The following is an 18,590-nucleotide window of genomic DNA, read 5'->3' as shown; positions in this document are numbered from 1 at the left end:
ATGCATGTTTAGGAACTTCAGGTTGCTGGCCTGTTGCACAGAATTAAAACCAATCAAATGTCCCATTAGAAAGATTTTATTCAACTTCTGTAGATGTGAGGTCTATTTGAGCTTCTCCCCAAGGATTAGGGCTTTTGGCCAAAAATGCCAATCTTTTAAAAAAATATTTTAAACCAAAAAACTCTTATGTGTAATTTATCATATGATTTTGACCTGAGATTGAAAAAATTGAAGTTTTAAAAAATATTATGTTCAGTTTTAGTTATATGTTACCAAATGTCTCACTGCATGAATTCTAGATATTGTAGTTTAAAAGAAAATAATAATTGCAGTTCACTTTGAAACTGTTACTGGTTTGTGTATGATAGCTATAACAAGAGTTAGGAGCTCATGTATGTGTATATGTTTAAACTGAGAATTTGTTTTAAAAATGAATATGAAAGAAATGTGCCTAGCTTCCTGAATTGATCCATTAAAAGTGACCTAGAAGACATCTCAGACTATTTTGATAATCTATAAGAATGAGTGTTTTGAAGTGTGTCATTCAGGTGGATTGCCATGTGTCACCTTTTTCAAGTTAAATGGCAACTTCTGCATATTATTACCTACTGATTTTTTTCTTTAAATGGCAGTTTATGCATGAGGACTCAGAAAACTGTTGAGTTTTAAAATAACTGATTAATCTACTGTTTTAATTACATTATTAGTGGATTCACTGACTTGGTAGTTTGGAGGTTTTTTTGGTGTCCATTTTTGCTGCTGCTATTGTCTGATTTAAATTTAAAACAAAAAAACACCTAATGGATGGATCCTCCTCATTTGTGGGGAGGATATAGTATGAATCTCTTTTTCTCAGTATCTTTCTGGCCAGCTCAGAGGTAGCATAGCAACATCAAACCTTTTAGTAGAACCCTCCTAGTAGGAATAGGAATTGCTGTATATTTAGTAACCTCTCCATGTAAAATGTGTAACCATAATTAAAATGTCTTCATAAAATAGATTCTTGTGGAGAGGAGGAAATATATAATTTGTATTAGATAACATGGATAGAAGACTTAATTGTGAAGAAAAACATTGCAGTACTTGCATGCAGTATCAAAACAGCTGTTGGCAGGTCTGTAGAACTGTAATTTAATTTCTTATATACCTGGCTACTCACGATTCTAAATCTGCTCTCATAATTTTTGTTAAAGAATGTTCCTGAGCTTCCAGACACTACAGAGCACTCTAGAACTGACTTATCTCGTTATCTAGCAGCCTTGCATGAGATGTGTGTGGCACATTCAGATGAACTTCGGACACTCAGTAATGAGCGAGGTGTGATGCAGGTAAACTACAATGATTAACAAAAATCACAGGTACAGATAGCATGTCTTGAGTTATTGCTTAATATTGTGATTATTTTGTAATTTTTCTGTCCAGCAGTATGAGTGATAAATAATACGTACGTTTCATGAAGAGGTTGCTAGTTATAAAGGTAAAGAAGCTCAAAATTATGAACTAAGTATTTATACAACAAAACCAACGATGTTTTAAATCAATAGGTTGGGGGGTTTGGGTTGTTTTTTGATGTTTTGGTATGTTTTTTTCTTTTTTTTTTTTTTGTTTAGTTTCCAGGTGAATTTTTTAGTTTCTAGAGGAAGCCTAAACCCAAGAAATTACTGTCTCCTGACAGGCTCTAGTTTTAGGATCTAGTTCTTCTAATTGAGAACTAAATAACTAAATTTACTTTCCTTAGCTTTCTATCACTACTTCATTCCTGCTTCCTGATGTATTACATTTGTAAACAAACATGGCAAACTTCTCTAGCAAACACTATAAATGAGTGTTCCGTTCCAACTCTTAAACTTCTATACAGCTTTTATGAAAATTTATTTTTTAAGAGGAAAAAAAATCACATGACTCCATGCATTGTCTCAAAATACTACAAAAGCAATATACTTGCCTATGGTCTACTAATTATGATGAACTACAAGTCAGCAATTCTGCTTATTGCACAGTAATATGTTTTGGTATGCTTGACTAGTATACTGTGCTGTGCAGAAGATAATTCAGGTAGTCTTCCTTTTTTACTGCTAATGATTTGGGGACGGGGCAGTTGTATTATAGAAAGCCTTTTTGTTTAGAGATGGTCTTCCTTAAATTTAATCAGTATCAGCTTAAACTATTTATTTAATTACTCATTTTCAAAGAAGTAGTTTTTAAAATAGTTTTTAATTTAATTGTTTCAAAATAACTTCTTGTAATCAGATTTCTTATTATTCTCATGGTTTAAAGACTGGGCTTCCTATATCCTGACTCTTTGAAGGCCTTTATTTAAACCCAAGTAGACGATAAATCTGTATTTCTTTCTCGTGGCAGCAAATGTTACTCAAATAATGCATTTTTCAGCAGTAATGTTTTTTAAATAAGGGGATTACTGGGAACTCTTACGGTGATTTTGCAAAAGGTGAAAATATATTTGTATTTAATCATTTTTGGCAGAAGAAAGCTCAAGGAATTAAAAATGAGATAATGCTTCATTATAGCAGTTCAAAACTAATCCAGTTTAATAAGTACTACAATTTACCTCTTCAGTGGCATATGAGGGGAAAAAAAATCAATCATGTTCAAGTTCATAATTCACTTACAGCTACTGCTAGTCTTGACAAAGCAAAAATGATGGCTAGACTGGCAAGGCAGGATAGTAGAAGTTTTCAGTACTAAATATGTGTTGCTTACAGGTAAGGGATATAATTTCTTTCACAAGGCCTGTATCTGAGGTACTTAATGATTACAGATGTGATACTGTTTCTTCAATACACTTATATTTCTACTTCAGAGGAGTAATTTTTCCTCATGGGTTTCCATAAAGAAAACTCTTGATTTTTTTTCCCCTTTTCCTCCTGTAAGTGCCCTAATGGTTCAGGATCACCCTGTTGTAGTTGAACATAGTTTTACTATAATGAAAAAATGATTGAACTGACAATGCATTAGCAATACAATTGCATTTGGTTTAGTTTAATGACCAGGTTTTCAGAAAGTTAAATGGGGGTAGTTCTGCCTGTGCAGAAGTGAACTGTATTATCACCTTTTTTTTTGTCACCATACTTTTTTTTTTTTTTTTTGGCCCAGTTCTGCATTTTCACATGGGGAAAATACCCAAGAACAGATTTTTTGTTTACAGATTGTTTTTAACAGATAGAACTCTCTTTCATTTTGAAATTCTCAGGTTAAATTGGCAAGACTTAATGGGTGCAGATAAATTTCATATTGCTGTTTTACAGTTGCCTTTTGAAATGATGTCTTAGTGACTAGGCAATTGGAGCTGGGGGGGGGGGTGGTGGTGGTATGGTGTGGTGTGTGTGTTAAATATTTTAAACTACCTAATTCTAAGTCTAGGTTAATGTTGAAGATGCTTCTCAAGCAAGATGGGGTTTGGTTTTTTCTAGTTGCTAATGTAGGGTTGTACTGTTTTGGTTTTGTTTTTTTTCTACAGCATGTTCTTAAGAAGCTGTTGGCTATTACAGAACTGCTTCAACAAAAACAAAATCAGTATTCAGTGTCTAATAACATCAGGTAGCAGCCCTCTACCTGAATTCTGCATAGATCCAGCATGTCTAACATGGCAGCTCACACAAGTATCACTTTTTTTGCTCTTGCCAAAAATAGCACACCCTGTCACATTCCCACTGATGTGTGAACTATGCAAAAAGAAAACAAAGATTCTGTTAGTGAATAATTGTACCAGCAGCTTTTTAAACTATCTATGCAGGATATTTGCACTTTTTTCCACTTGGAACCAGTTTTTACAGCCTATGAGCCTTGGTGTACAGTTTACCTTCTGCAAAGAAAATGCTGTGACTGTCTTGAACCTTGAAAATTATTTTCAACGCCTGCAATTGCCAAAGTTTTTCTGTCTTGTTGGAAAAGAATTATCAACTGACAAAGAAAGAAATGCATTGTTTTGACAGCTACATATAACTGGATAACATTTCTTACTGTAATTTCTGACTGGTTACAATTATTATGACTTAGACTGTTTCAACCGCTTGAACTTGTATTTACAATTTCCAGAGTTTGATGGTTATGGTAAGAACAATCTTTCCTGTATACTTTTTATACCATGTTGTTTCTCTTGCTGGAATCATGTCAAAAGAATGTGCAGAAGGGATCTTGTCAGATTTATTTAATGTGCCACTGATTCAGTCTAAATAATTCTTCCATCAAGGACTGTGTATCCATCCAGGTAAATCACAATGCTTTTGTAAAATATTTACAACAGTGAATAATTAGAATTCAGTAAATTTATTATCACTGTATCAGACATGCATGCATCCATTAAACCATTTTATAAAATATGTATTGGTTGGTCTTGTGTGTAATGTAAGACTAACATGAATCTTATTTTTAAACCTGAAAAATAAGTTTTTAAAATAATCAAGCTGCCAATAGACTCTATGGAAACTGGCTAACTTTGGGTGCAAGTAATAGAACATTGTAAAAATGAAATTTGGATAACAGATATGGTTGGCTATTTATCTACTGTGTATAAAATGCATTGATAAAAATGACTGTAGGTAAATCTCAAAGTTGCATTTAGGTACATATATTAAAAAATTGACACCACTACTTATTTCCTAAAACAGTGTGTGAAAATTAGAGTTGTAGTTTACCCCCCACCAGCAGCTTAAGCACCACACAGCTACTTGCTCATTCCTTGCCCCCCCCACCCCCAAAAGCAGGACAGGGAAGAGAATAGGAAGAGCAGAAAGCAAGAGAACTCAGTGTTGAGAAAGGAAAGATGAAGAAAAGAAAAACAGAACAAGTGATGCAAAGACAATCACTCACCACCTCCCAGAAAATAGGCTGATGTCCAGTCAGTCTCTGAACAACAGCTACTGCCCTCCTGCCAAAAAAACCCCCACCCTTCCCTCCACTTTTATTGGTGAGCATGACATTATATGGAACATCCCTTTGGACAGTTCAGGTCAGCTGTCCCAGCTGTGTCCACTTCAAACTTCTTGCTCACTCCCCAGCCTACTCCCTGGTGGAGGGGAGTGGGAAAACTAGAAAGCCTGGACACTGTGCTAACACTGTTCAGCAATAGCCAAAACACCGGTGTGTTGTCAAGACTGTTATAGTCACAAATCCAAAACACAGCACCATATGGGCTGCTATGAAGAAAGTTAACTCCATCCCAGCCAAAACCAGTACAATGAAATACTTTGACCTAGCCTTGGACAGCATGTAACTACTTGAAGTTTGATGGGTTTTTTTAATTATTCTCAGTAGTCCTCATGTACAGTAGTTACAGTAATCTAAAATGAGATTATAGCTGCAGTATCAGCAGATGCAGCAACAGGTTAAGTCGCGCAACTATGATTATGTTCCATACTGTAGATGCAGTCTCTTTTTAACAATACATTTGAGAAGAATGTTGGGAATGCTGAAAATGTTATAAGCAAGGTTGTTTTCTTTCAATTCATTCAATGACAAGTTTGGGAAGAAGGCAGCACATCCTGTTCTAAAGCAGTTAAGGTTCTATGAACCTTAAGGTTCTATTAACATTCTGTGAACCTTAAGCACTGCTGTTGTCCCAAGCCTGGGTTCTTCACCTAGTATGCAAAGAACCAATCAACACACCAAGTCCAGATATTTGTCTTTAATTCTAGTCTGCACAGTAGAGTGCTGGGCATCTAAGACCAGCCAGCACCTCGAACACATCTAGCGTTCCTTTTTACAGTAACAAAATGCAGCTGATTGGTATTCTCAAACTTCCTTATCCACCTCTCACCCACCCTCACCATACATACACATTTTATCTCATGTATAAAACATTTGGGGAGGTCCCCTAATTAGCATGCTCATTATTCACAAGTAAGTGTGTATTTTAGTATTATAATTGCCTAAGGTTACTACAGGATACACTCTCATCTTGATTTTATTCCAAAATTGTGCACATAAAACTCCAAAGCAGAAATTTACATCTTTCTTATCCTGGGAGTTTCTGTGCTGTCTTTGTTTGAGATAGGTACTTTCCAAGGTTTTGATGTGACCAAGGTCAGATACTCCTCCATCAGTTACACATGCTCAGTTTGGAATCTTTGTAACTCTTAACCCTGTTCTTTTGACATCACCCTCAGGGACAAAGGAGCTGAACATAGCTGGCAGCTCTTGCAAGAGCTCTCAATTCCCACATGTAGGAAATTGGGCAAGGAAGGCAGGAGGTCAACATGGCTCAGTAAGGACCTCTTGGTCAAACTAAAGTGTAAGGAGGAAATGCACAGGCAGTAGAAGCAGGGACATGTATCCTGGAAAGAATATAGGGGATGCTGCCCAGATGTGTAGGGATGAGATCAGGAAAGCTCCAGCACAGCTGGAGCTGAACTTGGCAAGGGATGCAAAGAATAATAAGGGCTTCTGTGGGTATGTTGGCCAGAAAAAGAAGATTAAAAAGATGTACCCCCCTGATAAATGAGACAAGAGAACTAGTGACAACCGACATGGAGAAGGCTGAGGTACTCAACACTTTTTTTGCCTCGGTTTTCAATGGTAATCTCTCTTCCCACATCTCTCAAGTCACTGAACCTCAAGGCAGGGACTGGGGGAACAAAGTCCTTCCCATCATAGGAGAAGATCAGGTTCGAGACCACCTAAGAAACCTGAACATACACAAGTCCATGGTACCTGATGAGATGCATCCCAGGGTCCTGAGGGAATTGGTAGACATAGTTCCTAAGCCCATCTCCATCATATTTGAAAAGTCACAACAGACAGGTGAAGTCCCCAGTGACTGGAAAAAAGGAAACACCATAGCCATTTTTAAAAAGGGTAAAAAGGAGGACCAATCAGCCTCACCTCCGTGCCCAGTATGATCATGGAACAGATCCTCCTTGGAGACATGTCAAAGCATATGGAACATCAAGAGGTGAATAGAGACACCCAATATGGCTTCACCAAGGGTAAATCATGCCTTCTACAATGGAGTGTATCAGTGGACAAGGGAAGACCTACAGATGTCATCTACCTGGACTTCTGTAAGGCCTTTGATACGGTCCCCCACAATGTTCTTGCCGCTAAAATGGAGAGATATGGATTTGGCAGATGGACTGTTAGATGGATAATGAATTGGCTGGATGGCTGTGTCTAAAGAGTTACACTCAGTGGCTCAATGTCCAAGTGGAAACTAGTAATGAGTGCTGTCCCTCAAGGGTTTGTACTGAAATAGACAGCGCGATTGAATGCACCCTCAGCAGGTTTGCAGATGACACCAAGCAGAGTGGTGCAGCCAATTCCCTAGAGGGAAGGGATGCCATCCAGAGGGACCTTGACAGGCTTGAGGAGTGGGCCCATGTGAACTTCATGAAGTTCAACAAGGCCAAGTGCAAGGGCCTGCACCTGGGTCAGGGAAATCCCCAGTATCAATACAGACTGGGGGATGAACTGACTGAGAGCAGCCCTACAGAGAAGGACTTAGGGATATTGGTGGATGAAAAGCTGAACATGAGCTGGCAATGTGCACTTGCAGCCCAGAGAGCCTATTGTATCCTGGGCTGCATCACAAGAAGCATGGCCAGCAGGTTGAGGAAGGTGATTCTGCCTCTCTACTCCACTCTGGTGAGACCTCACCTGGAGTACTGCATCCAGCTCTGGAGTCCACAGTACAAGACAGACATGGACCTGTTAGAGCGGGTCCAGAGGAGGACCATGAAAATGATCAGAGGGCTGGAACACCTCTGCTGTGAAGAAAGGCTGAGAGAGTTGGGGTTGTTCGGCCAGGAGAAGAGAAGGGTCCAGGGAGACCATAGTGCAGCCTTTCAATACTTAAAGGGGGCTTATAAGAAAGATGGAGAGAGACTTTTTACTAGGGCCTGTGGCAATAGGACAAGGGCAACAGTTTTAAACTGAAAGAGGGTCGATCTAGATTGGACATAAGGAAGAAATTGTTTGCAATGAGGGTGATGAAACACTGGAACAGGTTGCCCAGAGAAGTTGTGGCTGCTCCATCATTGGAAGCGTTCAAGGTCAGGTTGGACAGGGCTTTGAGCATCCTAATCTGCTGAAAGATGTCTCTGACCACAGCAGTGGAATTGAACGAGATGATCTTTAAAGGTCCCTTCCAACCCAAACCATTCTATGATTCTGTTACCAGATCTGTTGCCTCCTTAGATTTATCCCGTTTGCTAAATGTCAAGTTTGATATTAGCTACTGTTTCTAAACCAAAACTCTCCCCTCAGTGACAGATTTATAAAAGCAAGCATTTCAAATTTATGTTTGACTTCCAGATTCTCCTCCCCATCCCACTGCGGGGTGGAGGAGTGAGTGAGTGGCTGCGTGGTGCTTAGTTGCTGGCTGGGCCTAAAGCACGACAGCAATGGAAAAATAAAAACAAGTAAATGCATCATATGGAAGATTTTTTTTTCAGCTAATGCTGACTAATCCCAAAAAAACCTCCTGGATACAGTCCAAATTTTTGCTTCTGCAAACATGCCATAAAGAAATAAAAAGCAAACAAAAAACCCCCAACTTTTGACCTCTTTATGCCCAGGATTTAGTATGTAGTGGCAGTATTCCATGAACAGAGTAGAGCCTAGAAAAACATTTTAACTAGTGTTGACTAAGCACTTTAACCTTAAACCCTGTTACCTATGCATACTCTAAAAGCCACAAAGTCCCAATCACTTTAGCAGCCTGTGGTGGTTTGACCTTGGCTAAATGCCAGGTACCCACCAAGTCACTCTATCACTTCCCTCCCCTTCCCCTTTTTTCTCAACAGGGCAAAGAGGGGAAAGAAAATAAGATAGGAAAAAAAACCCCACCCCTTGTGGGTAAAACAACAGCAGTTTTAATATAAGCAAAGCGAAGCAAAGGTCCGCGAACGGAAGCAAAAAAAGAAAACAGATTTATTCTCTACTTCCCATGAACAGGCGATGTCGGGCCTTCTCAGGAAGCAGGGCTCCAATACGCGTAGTGGTTGCCTCGGAGGACCAAGGGTGACCCCACCCCCTTCCTCCTTTCTCCCAGCTTTATACTGAGCAGCCGTCAGATGGTCTGGAATATCCCTTTGGTCAGTTCGGGTCAGCTGTCCTGGTTGTGTCCCCTCCCAAGATCTTGCCCACCCCGTCCCACTGTGGGGGGGAAATGTCAGAAAGAGCCTTGGTGCTGTGTAAGCACTACTCAGCAGTAGCCACAGCACCAGTGTGCTATCAACACCCTGCCAGCTCCCAACATAAAACACAGCACCATGAGGGCTGCTACAGGGGAAAACCAATTCTGGCTCAGCCAGACCCGGTACAGAGCCCTTTTTCATCACATGTTTGAGGTTTAGCTCATCTGTCTTCATTATTGAGAACCATGCACAGAATTCCAGAACTCATATTGGGACCTTTTAATAATAGCTTGCCCTTTTTATGGCTTCATTACTTTGGCAGCTTAGTCATTTACAGTCAGCCAGTACCCTGTGGATTCCTTCTATCATTTCCCATTTGATCTCTCCACACCACTTATGGTCTTTGTATTGGTATTAACTAATGACTTCATCTATAAACTGGTAAATCTCCCAAAAGATGTTATAAGTAGATTAGAACTGATTGTGCACTTGTATATAATTATACCCTAATTACTTATAGCTATAAATATCAATATCAGCTATCTTCAGCATTAGTGAAGCCTCAAGGTGTAAACAGTGTACAGGTACTATGAGCTTTCAAAAAAAAAATTAAGCTCAATTTTCCTTTGTGTACATGAACTGGCCAGCTCAAATCTGATCTTCCATATGATAATTACTCAGAAATGAAACCATATAAGTACAAACCCTTAGCATTTCAGATGCATTCATATTATTTTTTAAAATCCTAAAGTTTCAAGAGCTGTTTCTTTATTATATAAGAGCTCTTCAGAGAAGATAAGAGTTCAGTTGGAAGAGACCTACAATGATCATCTAGTCCAACTGCCCAACCACTTCAGGGCTGACCAGAAGTTAAAGCATGTTGTTAAGGACATAGTCCAAATGCCTCTTAAACACTGACAGGCATGGAGCATCAACCACCTCTCTAGGAAGCCCGTTCTAGTGTCTGACTACCCTCTCGGTAAAGAAATGTTTCCTAATATCTAGTCTGAACCTCCCCTGATGCAGCTTTGAACCATTCCCACGCGTCCTGTCACTGGATCCCAGGGAGAAGAGATCAGCACCTCCCTCTCCACTTCCCCTCCTCAGGAAGCTGCAGAGAGCAATGAGGTCACCCCTCAGCCTCCTTTTCTCCAAACTAGACAAACCCAGAGTCCTCAGCTGCTCCTCAGAGGACATGTCTTCCAGCCCTTTCATGAAATGCTGTGGACTATATCAATTTATACAATCAGTTCATCCAATTCCTTTTGACAGAATAATTATAAAAATAAGTTAGTCTGTAACAGAACCAAGAATCAGAACTGCCTCAAAACACAGATAATAGCATAACTAAAATAAGACCCCTTCAAATTAAACGGGCAGGGTGGGGGATGGATGAGTCTCCAGGGCTCAGTTGGAGCTATTTTCTAGACCATTTTGTCAGAAAGTGAAAAAGCTATGAAAAGGCTAGTTTTACAGAGTTTCCAGTTTCTGCATGCTTTTAAGATTGGCATTTAGAACAAATTAGTTAAAGTTCTTACAGCATTAAATAGTTTTCATTAAATATGCATGAGGTTCCACATTTTGTAAGAACACATTCTTAATGCTGATTTTACTATGTTCTTGTTCAAAGGGTCCTTAAACTGCACAACAAATTTCAACATATTTTGAACAGGAACAATTTTTCAGATTAGTGCTATAATGTCAAACTAGAATCTACTATGATAATTTGCATAATTTAAGGAGTCTTCCTATTTAAAAAGAACCAACCAATACATCCTGCATTTTATGGTAAGATTTTAACAGACCACCCTATTGAACAATTAGCAAGTTTTTTTAAATTCAGACATATCTTAGACTATCAGGTTGCAGAAAATCTTCTTCTCTTCAATACCAACACATGTCCCATTAAAAAGGAGGGGGGTTGGGGTTTTTGTTTGTTTGTTTGATTTTTTTTAAAAAAGCTCTTCCTCCATCATAATATAGCAGTAGTCTTTACAATGTTCAGTCAATGTTACAAATAAAAGCTGTGAAAGGTATTTGAGGTTAGATCTGAACAATTACTTAATTCTGTTTTAAAGTTTAGACTTTAAAAAAGTTAAGGCATTTTTAGAGCCAGATAGTCTCCTTATTTGTCCACAGTATTTCAAATTAGATTATGAACATATTTGTCACATACAAAGCTACCAAGGTCTTAACTTGCTATAAATTTGCAGTTGCAAGTACTAAAGCAAAAAGGGCATAGTATTCTCCAGAAAAGAAAACATTTACCCTTTACACAATTTTTATTTTAGTCAAATGATTTTAAATCCCTTGATTCTTCATTACATATGATATCAAGTGGACAGACCTTAGAAGCCACCCTGGATTCCAGATCTGTGTTACAAGTAATCACTATTAATGTTTGTGGTTCAAATCAGCACAAATAATGTAGTTATGTATTACTGAAAGCACTATTGCAAGCAGAGAACCAAGACAAAGTAATAGAAACTCACAGAGTAAGAATTTGAACAGACATCCTCATTTAGACATTTAGATGATTTAGTTTTCATTCACTTAAGAGAAAATTAATGTTTTATTGTTATTTTATTTAATGTTTTTAAAAATGCAGAAAATTGAAACATTAAGGAGGAAGAGTTAAGTATCTACTTACAGATTTGTATTAAGTGAAAGCTCTGAGCTGTGACATTTTTCTAATTTGTTTCAGAGCAGCAAGCTCTTAAGGCCTTGGTAGCTCATATTAGATTTTTCATGTCCACAGTAGCAACACAACAGTTTTAAGCAAATAATTTCTGCTCCACCCTGTGGATCACACAAGGTACTATCAATCAGTTTTATGTCTACTGTTATCCCTTATACTTAAGTTTGGACCAGCAGTTTACCTTCCCTCCCTATAGCAATGAGCACAGTACATATTTTTGAGCAGCTTCTACTAGAAAGATTTCACCAAAAAAATCAGGACAGTATACAGAGAAAAAACAGAATTTAACGAGTCTTAAATGAATTCCACACCTCTGTTAGATTTTGAATGCATTACATCTAATTTTTAAACAGACTTCAAGAAGCTACAAGGCAACATGATGCAAACCAGTTTTAATTACAAAGCTTACCAAATAAAATCCTTGTATTTGTCAAAGCAAGAATTAGATGTTCAAAGTACTGACTTCTTCACTGCCTCCAAACTGCTCCATAAACAGAATCTCAGTTTAGAATACTTCCCATCCCACATAACACTCAAACTTTAGAGAATCCAAGAATACACATGTAGAATAACTGTCATTTTACATCAGAGGATTAATTTTAAATAACATCAAGATACATCAGAAGCTCAGTGCAAAGAACTGTACTGAAACAAGTTGTTAGCATCCAGATTCTGGATTTCCTCAAGGCAAATGATAACAATGCAGAGTTCACTTTACCATGCTAACAAACACTAGAATACATGGATAATTTTTGCATTCAGAATTGTACCTCAGTCTTGAGGGGGAAAAGAAAAAGAGAGAGAACTACTAAAATCAACTTAGTCAAAAGATTGGATTTTTAATGATATCACTCCCCCATTTTAAATGCATGTATTCACTTAGAACATTAGAAAACTGATTATTTACTGAAAATTTCATAGCCTAGACCTTTTATTTAATTAAAAAAACTTAATAATTGGAGTGTACTACATTCTCCATTGTTTTAGAAAAACTGTGCTAGCATTCTTGATATCTCAAAACTTAAAATTCTTTTGAACCATCTGTCACAACCTGGACTGGAAGCCATAGAATTGCAACGGTTCTGTGATCCCCTTGGGTTAAATTAAGGTGAAACGACACCAAACGACCAGTTAGAATATTTTACTTGCAGTAGAAAACACTTCAAACTTGGAAAAGGATAATAAGCAATGTGGTCTCTCATAAATCTATAAGAAAGAAAAGAAAGGAAAGAAAAATAAAGGAGAGAAAGAAGAGTCAAAGAAATCTGGATCACCACCCCTGGATCCAGCATTCTCTCAGATCCAGTAATCTTGGGTGGTGGGTGCACACACAGCAGTTTTCTGTCACCTTTTTAAATTCATCTTATCAGCTGATTAGCATACTAGACAAGGAGGGGCAGGTATTCCACAAACTCATTTCCATGAGAGATGAGGAAAAAGGTGGAGCATGGGTTCTGCACATGCATTGAGGGGGAAATGGGGTGCACCACCTCTTGTCCAACTGAGTCGGTGGTCGTACTGACCCTGCCCACCTTTGGTTTTTCCTCTGTTCCCACAGATTTTTGCTGACTTCATGCTTCTTGAGCAATCATCCAGCTTCTGGGGCAGAAATGCTCACCTCTTATCAGTTCTTATCACCTCTTCAATGGCAAAGGTGCAAAGTCATTAGTAAGGCAAGCATGGTGTCTGTCTTACACAATAGAGCCACAAAGTATCAGGCTTACACAGTGGAGCCAGTGATCAGCGGTACTTGTGCTTGAGGGGAAACATTTGGTTTCACTCAGTCAATGTTTCCCCCCTTTGAGGCTTATCTAAGGAGTTTGTCAATGCAACTGCAAGGGAGTGGGGGGTGCATCCTTCGATACACTCCTGCTTCCTTGGGTGACGTTCCTTAGACTAATCACAAAGGCCACAGCTTGTCCTTGAGGTTTTCTGTGTCAGTGAATGTTTGAGGCATTACTTCCTTCAGTTCCTTACACCATCTTTATAGCTGCATCTTTATACCTGCAAAAGAGAAGTGAGATATAAATCCTGGCAGGTTTGGAAAAAAAGTTTTTTCCCTTTAGAGATGTTTTATCATTTCAAAATCCAAAGTTTACTTACATTTCGTGCCATCTAGTAGCTTGGCTAAGAATGTTCTGTTTTCTTCCAGCATAAGACTTTCTGATAAATAACTGTAAAGAGACATGAAAGAATAAATCTTAAGTTCTTAAAATAAAGCGTGATAGTTATTTGTGGAACCTACCACCAGTTAATAAAAAATGTATTATTTATCATTTACACCTGCTAAAGCTTTATGATTAAATTTAATAAAACCACTTGTTACATAAATGCTATAAGCTGATTTAAGAAAAAAAAAAGCAAATCTGTCACTTTCAGCATTCTTCCGTAATAATTTAACAAAAGCATTTCTTAACCATGTAAAGAACCAAATTTCCTATGTTGCAAAATTAAATTTTTTTAAATAAGTTTTGCTGAGTTAAGTCAACTTAGTTTTAAGATTGTATAAAATGCCACACTAAGATCACACTATTGCACAGTATAACTGCTGGAAAAGAAAATCCTACAAAAGAATAGTTTTCAGACAGATTAACAGACAGGAAAGCTTGTGAGCTTTAAATTTTAAATATCTTATTGTTAAAAAAGGATCTAAGTGACTCGTTAGGTGTTTTGTAGCCTCAGTTCCTACAGTTTTTCCAGTTTCTTCACTCTGATCTTCAAGAGCTGTCTAAAAAAATCTTATTCTGTTCTAATTAAGGTAAAGAAGTCAGTTTGGAAGAAGCAAAAAAATTTCAAAGAAATATGAAAACCAGACACCAACTAATCATATACCTCCTGCTTTCTAAAAACAGGAAAAAGTACAACAATGCTTCAATTTTGAAACATACTGAAAGAATGCACCAGATGATGTGTTAATTATTGGTAAATACATCCATCTAATACTTAAGAACATCAAATAAATCATATGAAGTGCTTACAGCATACCTATAAAGAAAAAGAAAAACTATCTTTCCAAATTGATTTCCACCCCTGAAGCACTAGATGATAAGGCAGTGAGAGCTATCAGAACTATCTGTGAGGAAGTAAAGAGCAGATATGCATCTGCCAGAGCTACTCAACTGAGAAAGTAATCAGCTGCTTTCCTCACAACTTCATGATTCTCCAGCACTGGATAACAAGTCTATAAAATAAGTATTTATGAACGGAAGTAGCTGTTCCTGGATCCTCTGCTTCAGGAGTTCAGAATACACAATTCAGAAGTGTTTTGTGAAGCAAAAGTAGCAGGCTTTCTTAGTCCAAAAATAACCTAAAATGCTTAAAGACCACAACAAAACAGATTTCCTTTCAGATATTTGCCTATTTATCATTTTAGAATCTAGATCTTTCATAGCACAGACACAAAAGGAAATGAAGTTTTCTAATACAACCCATGAGAGGTTTGTATTACATTAGTGTATAAAGTATGTAGCACATAAAACAATATTACCTTCAGATCAATTAGAAACCCCTCAAAAGGCCTGTATGAATTGTGCACAGTAAGATGCAAGTTCAGTTGCCAAATAAGTAGTAGTTTGTATTCCAATGTCTGTTCAAGAACTTTTTTCCTGCCCAAGAGGCCTTTCTTGAGAGTTACCAGCAAAGTGCATATTAAATTCATCTACTTTACATGCCAAAAACCACATATTAACCTTGAGGAAAGGAGGAAAAACCCAAAACAAAAAAAAACAACAAAGAATTGATAACTGCAGCATCCATCTTGTTATCAAAAATTCTGGTCAGAAAATGTATGACTTCAAAACACCATGTTTAGAACACAGGAAACTCTTACAAATGGAAAGTGACCATACTTGTCTTTGCTTGTATTTAAGCTCTCAGATTTCCTTTCTCATTTCTTCAAGCTTTTATAAGTAAACAAATTATCTCTAATGTTCTGCTCCATGCAATAACTCAAGATGTGTTGATATTATCACGTTATTATCCAAGGATGATACTCCATCATTGACTTACTGAGATAAAAGCATTTGAAATGCAAACAACCTGTTCCCTAAATAAAATACATTTTAAAAAAAGCGGGAAGGAGGAAAAAGTAAGTACAGAAGTAAAAAAAGGATTAAGAAAATCATAAAACAGAACAAGCAAGTTCAAATATACACTAAAGACATATAAGATATACTAAGGCTACAAATACAAGCACACAGTGCCATGTCATTAAGTTCTTCGAAGTCTTAATACATTTATTCCTGTAAGAACCTCACAAAAATGGCACTTCTGTTATCTTGTCCTTCTCCATGTTTAGACATATATTTAGGAAGACAATGTACAGAAAGACTAAGATTATGTCCATGAGAAAAACCTGTCATTTAAATGAAATTTAAGAACCAAAGACTGAAAACATTATCTTGAAAGTTTTGACTAGTTCTATCCAAAGACTTTTTAATCAGTATATTTCCCAGCATGTTTAACATTCACGCTTCTCTCTGTATCTGAAAACATTTCAGTCTGCCAATGCCAAATTTCCAAGCTGATCTGAACCCCATCAACATGAAACCAGCTATACTCCAAAAACATTACTTGGGGAGTCTGATCCAGTATGCATATTCTTAAGGTGGCTACTTCTCAAATATAATGTCAGGCTCTATACAGCATGTAATGGAAGCCTACTGCTATGTTTCAAAAAGATGTTCAGAAGACACGCGCTTCTTTTTTTTTTTTAATTCAACACACTAGCCAGAAAGAGGAAAACTGACTGGGGAAAATAGAGTTAACACTTCTTAATGACTAGTTGACAAATGAAACAACAATTTCATTCCCTGCTTCAGCCGTAAGTCTCTCTCTCTTGAAATGCACTGTTCTGCCTTCAAAAAGAGACCATTAGTTGTGTCTGTGTGGTTTTTGTGGAGGTAATTAGAGAGGATTAATTAGACAGAATTTGACTTGGATTTATTGCTCTGAGCAGAATTTTGGCCATAGAAGTCAAAACAGCGGTTTGCTGCAGATATCACTGAAGGGCAGACATGCTCCAGCTTTCTTGGTTATTGCAGCTAAGAAAGAAGGGTTGCAGGATCTTGGTACTGTCTCACGGGAGGATGCAGTGGTGAAGGAAAGTCTGGAGGAGTGGATGGTGTGAACACTGGGTTGCTAGGAGCCCTGTATAATATGGGATTTCCCATGTGACAGCTTTAATTCCTGGATCTGTAAATCATAGCTTTAGATAAGTTATTCTTTTCTGTATTTCCACACTTGTGACAAAGAGGATGACTTAACAGCTTATTTTGACAACTTTATTTCTCTGACTGCAATGCAAAGGTCAAAGTGTCTAACAAAAAAAATGGTTATGCTGGAATCTGGACAGATCAGGGAGGCCAGCTCTGTATCAGATGTGAATGACTAAATGGCTGCTCTTCCACAAGGGTGAAAGGACGATGTTCTAAGCTTGTGTTCCTTGTCCTCCAATTTCTGTCAGTGACCTGATCTACCAGAAAAGAACCTGTGAATTAGTTATTACTCCCAGCCTTGAACATTTGATAGTCCTATACTGGATTTCATTGCTTGAGTGAATGGAAAATACAACTGCAATTAACTGATCCAGTCAGGGAGATGACTAAGGTCCTGGAAAAGGGGTCCTGGATAAAGAGGACAATGAGATTTTAATTATTTTTACAATAAAATCTGACAACTTTGTGCTCCAGAAATTTGGAATTTTTGTCTTGGCTCTGATAATAGATGCTGAATATAATAACTTGTCATGGTTTAAACCCAGCTGGCAGCCACGCAGCTGCTTGCTCACCCTCCCCTGCCCGGGGGATGGGGGAGAAAATTGAGGGGTAAAGGTAAAGGGGAGTCATAAGTTGAGCTAAAAACAATTTACTAATTGAAATAAAATTAAAATAATAATGATAATAATAATTATAGTAATAATAGAATATACAAACAAGTGATGCACAATGTGATTGCCCACCACCCACTGACCAATGCCCAGCCCATTCCTGGCTAGCGATCCCAGAGGTGAGAAAATCCCGAAACCGCAATCCCAGAAGAGAGAGCAAGACCTTCCCGGCCGACCCTCACCTATATACTGAGCATGACATTATATGATATGGAATATTCCATTGACCAATTTGGGGCTGTTGCTCTGGCTCTGCTCCCTCCCAGCTTCTTGTACACCTGCACACTAAGCAGGACACGGGAAGTTGAAAAGTCCTTGATCTCTTAACAGCAACTAAAAACATCAGTGTATTATCAACATTCTTCTCATACCAAATCCCATACAGAATCCAAAACACAGCACTATTCTAGCTACTAAGAAGAAAAATTAGCTCTATCCCAGCTGAAACCAGGACATAACTATTCCAAAAAAACATGGAAAATATCGGTTTAGGAGACAAGAAAGGTTCTGGCTATCAGAGGTAAAATGCTAGTACAGTCTAGTCCTAAATGTGCCATATGATCCACAGACAAAAACTGGATGTTCCAAGGGTAATTACATTTGATCCAGCTACCCTAGTGCTGTGGTTTGAACTCAAAAGAAGAAATTTGTAGGTTGAATGAAAAAAAAAATTTAGTAATACTAACAAAATACTAACAAACCAACAGTAACAACATAAGTCCAAAACAGGTAAAATGCAGCAGTGGCTCACCAAGCGGTGACTGGTACGGATCCTGTCCCCAGCAGCAATCCCGACTGCACCAGAAAATCCCGCCACACCGTCCCGGAAACCGAAAACAGGCATGAGAGACCACGTGTCTGCCTATATGCTGAGCATGATGTCACATGATATGGAATACTCCAATGATCGATC

The 18,590-nt window shown here is 37.9% G+C and overlaps 2 protein-coding genes and 1 pseudogene across 2 annotated transcripts in view; 2 read left to right on the top strand and 1 right to left on the bottom strand.

Annotated features, from left to right (window-relative positions):
• LOC141917657 (ras GTPase-activating protein 1-like) overlaps positions 1–4,340 on the top strand; it is a 93,985-nt gene extending 89,645 nt beyond the window's left edge. Inside the window, exons 24-25 of the mRNA XM_074811023.1 lie at positions 1,194–1,328; positions 3,479–4,340. Of these exons, the coding sequence (XP_074667124.1) occupies positions 1,194–1,328; positions 3,479–3,562 (219 nt within the window). The 3' untranslated portion in view covers positions 3,563–4,340. The remainder of the gene's footprint in view (positions 1–1,193; positions 1,329–3,478) is intronic.
• The window catches only part of LOC141917659 (uncharacterized), a 198,947-nt gene that overhangs the window by 150,011 nt on the left and 30,346 nt on the right, over positions 1–18,590 (top strand). The window lies entirely within an intron of this gene.
• Positions 13,886–16,081, bottom strand: LOC141917596 (cyclin-H-like; annotated as a pseudogene).

The sequence above is a fragment of the Strix aluco genome, chromosome W, assembly GCF_031877795.1.
Source record: "Strix aluco isolate bStrAlu1 chromosome W, bStrAlu1.hap1, whole genome shotgun sequence".
NCBI classification, from domain to species: domain Eukaryota; kingdom Metazoa; phylum Chordata; class Aves; order Strigiformes; family Strigidae; genus Strix; species Strix aluco.
Note: the sequence above shows the minus strand (reverse complement) of the source record. Positions and strands in the feature narration are given on the sequence as shown.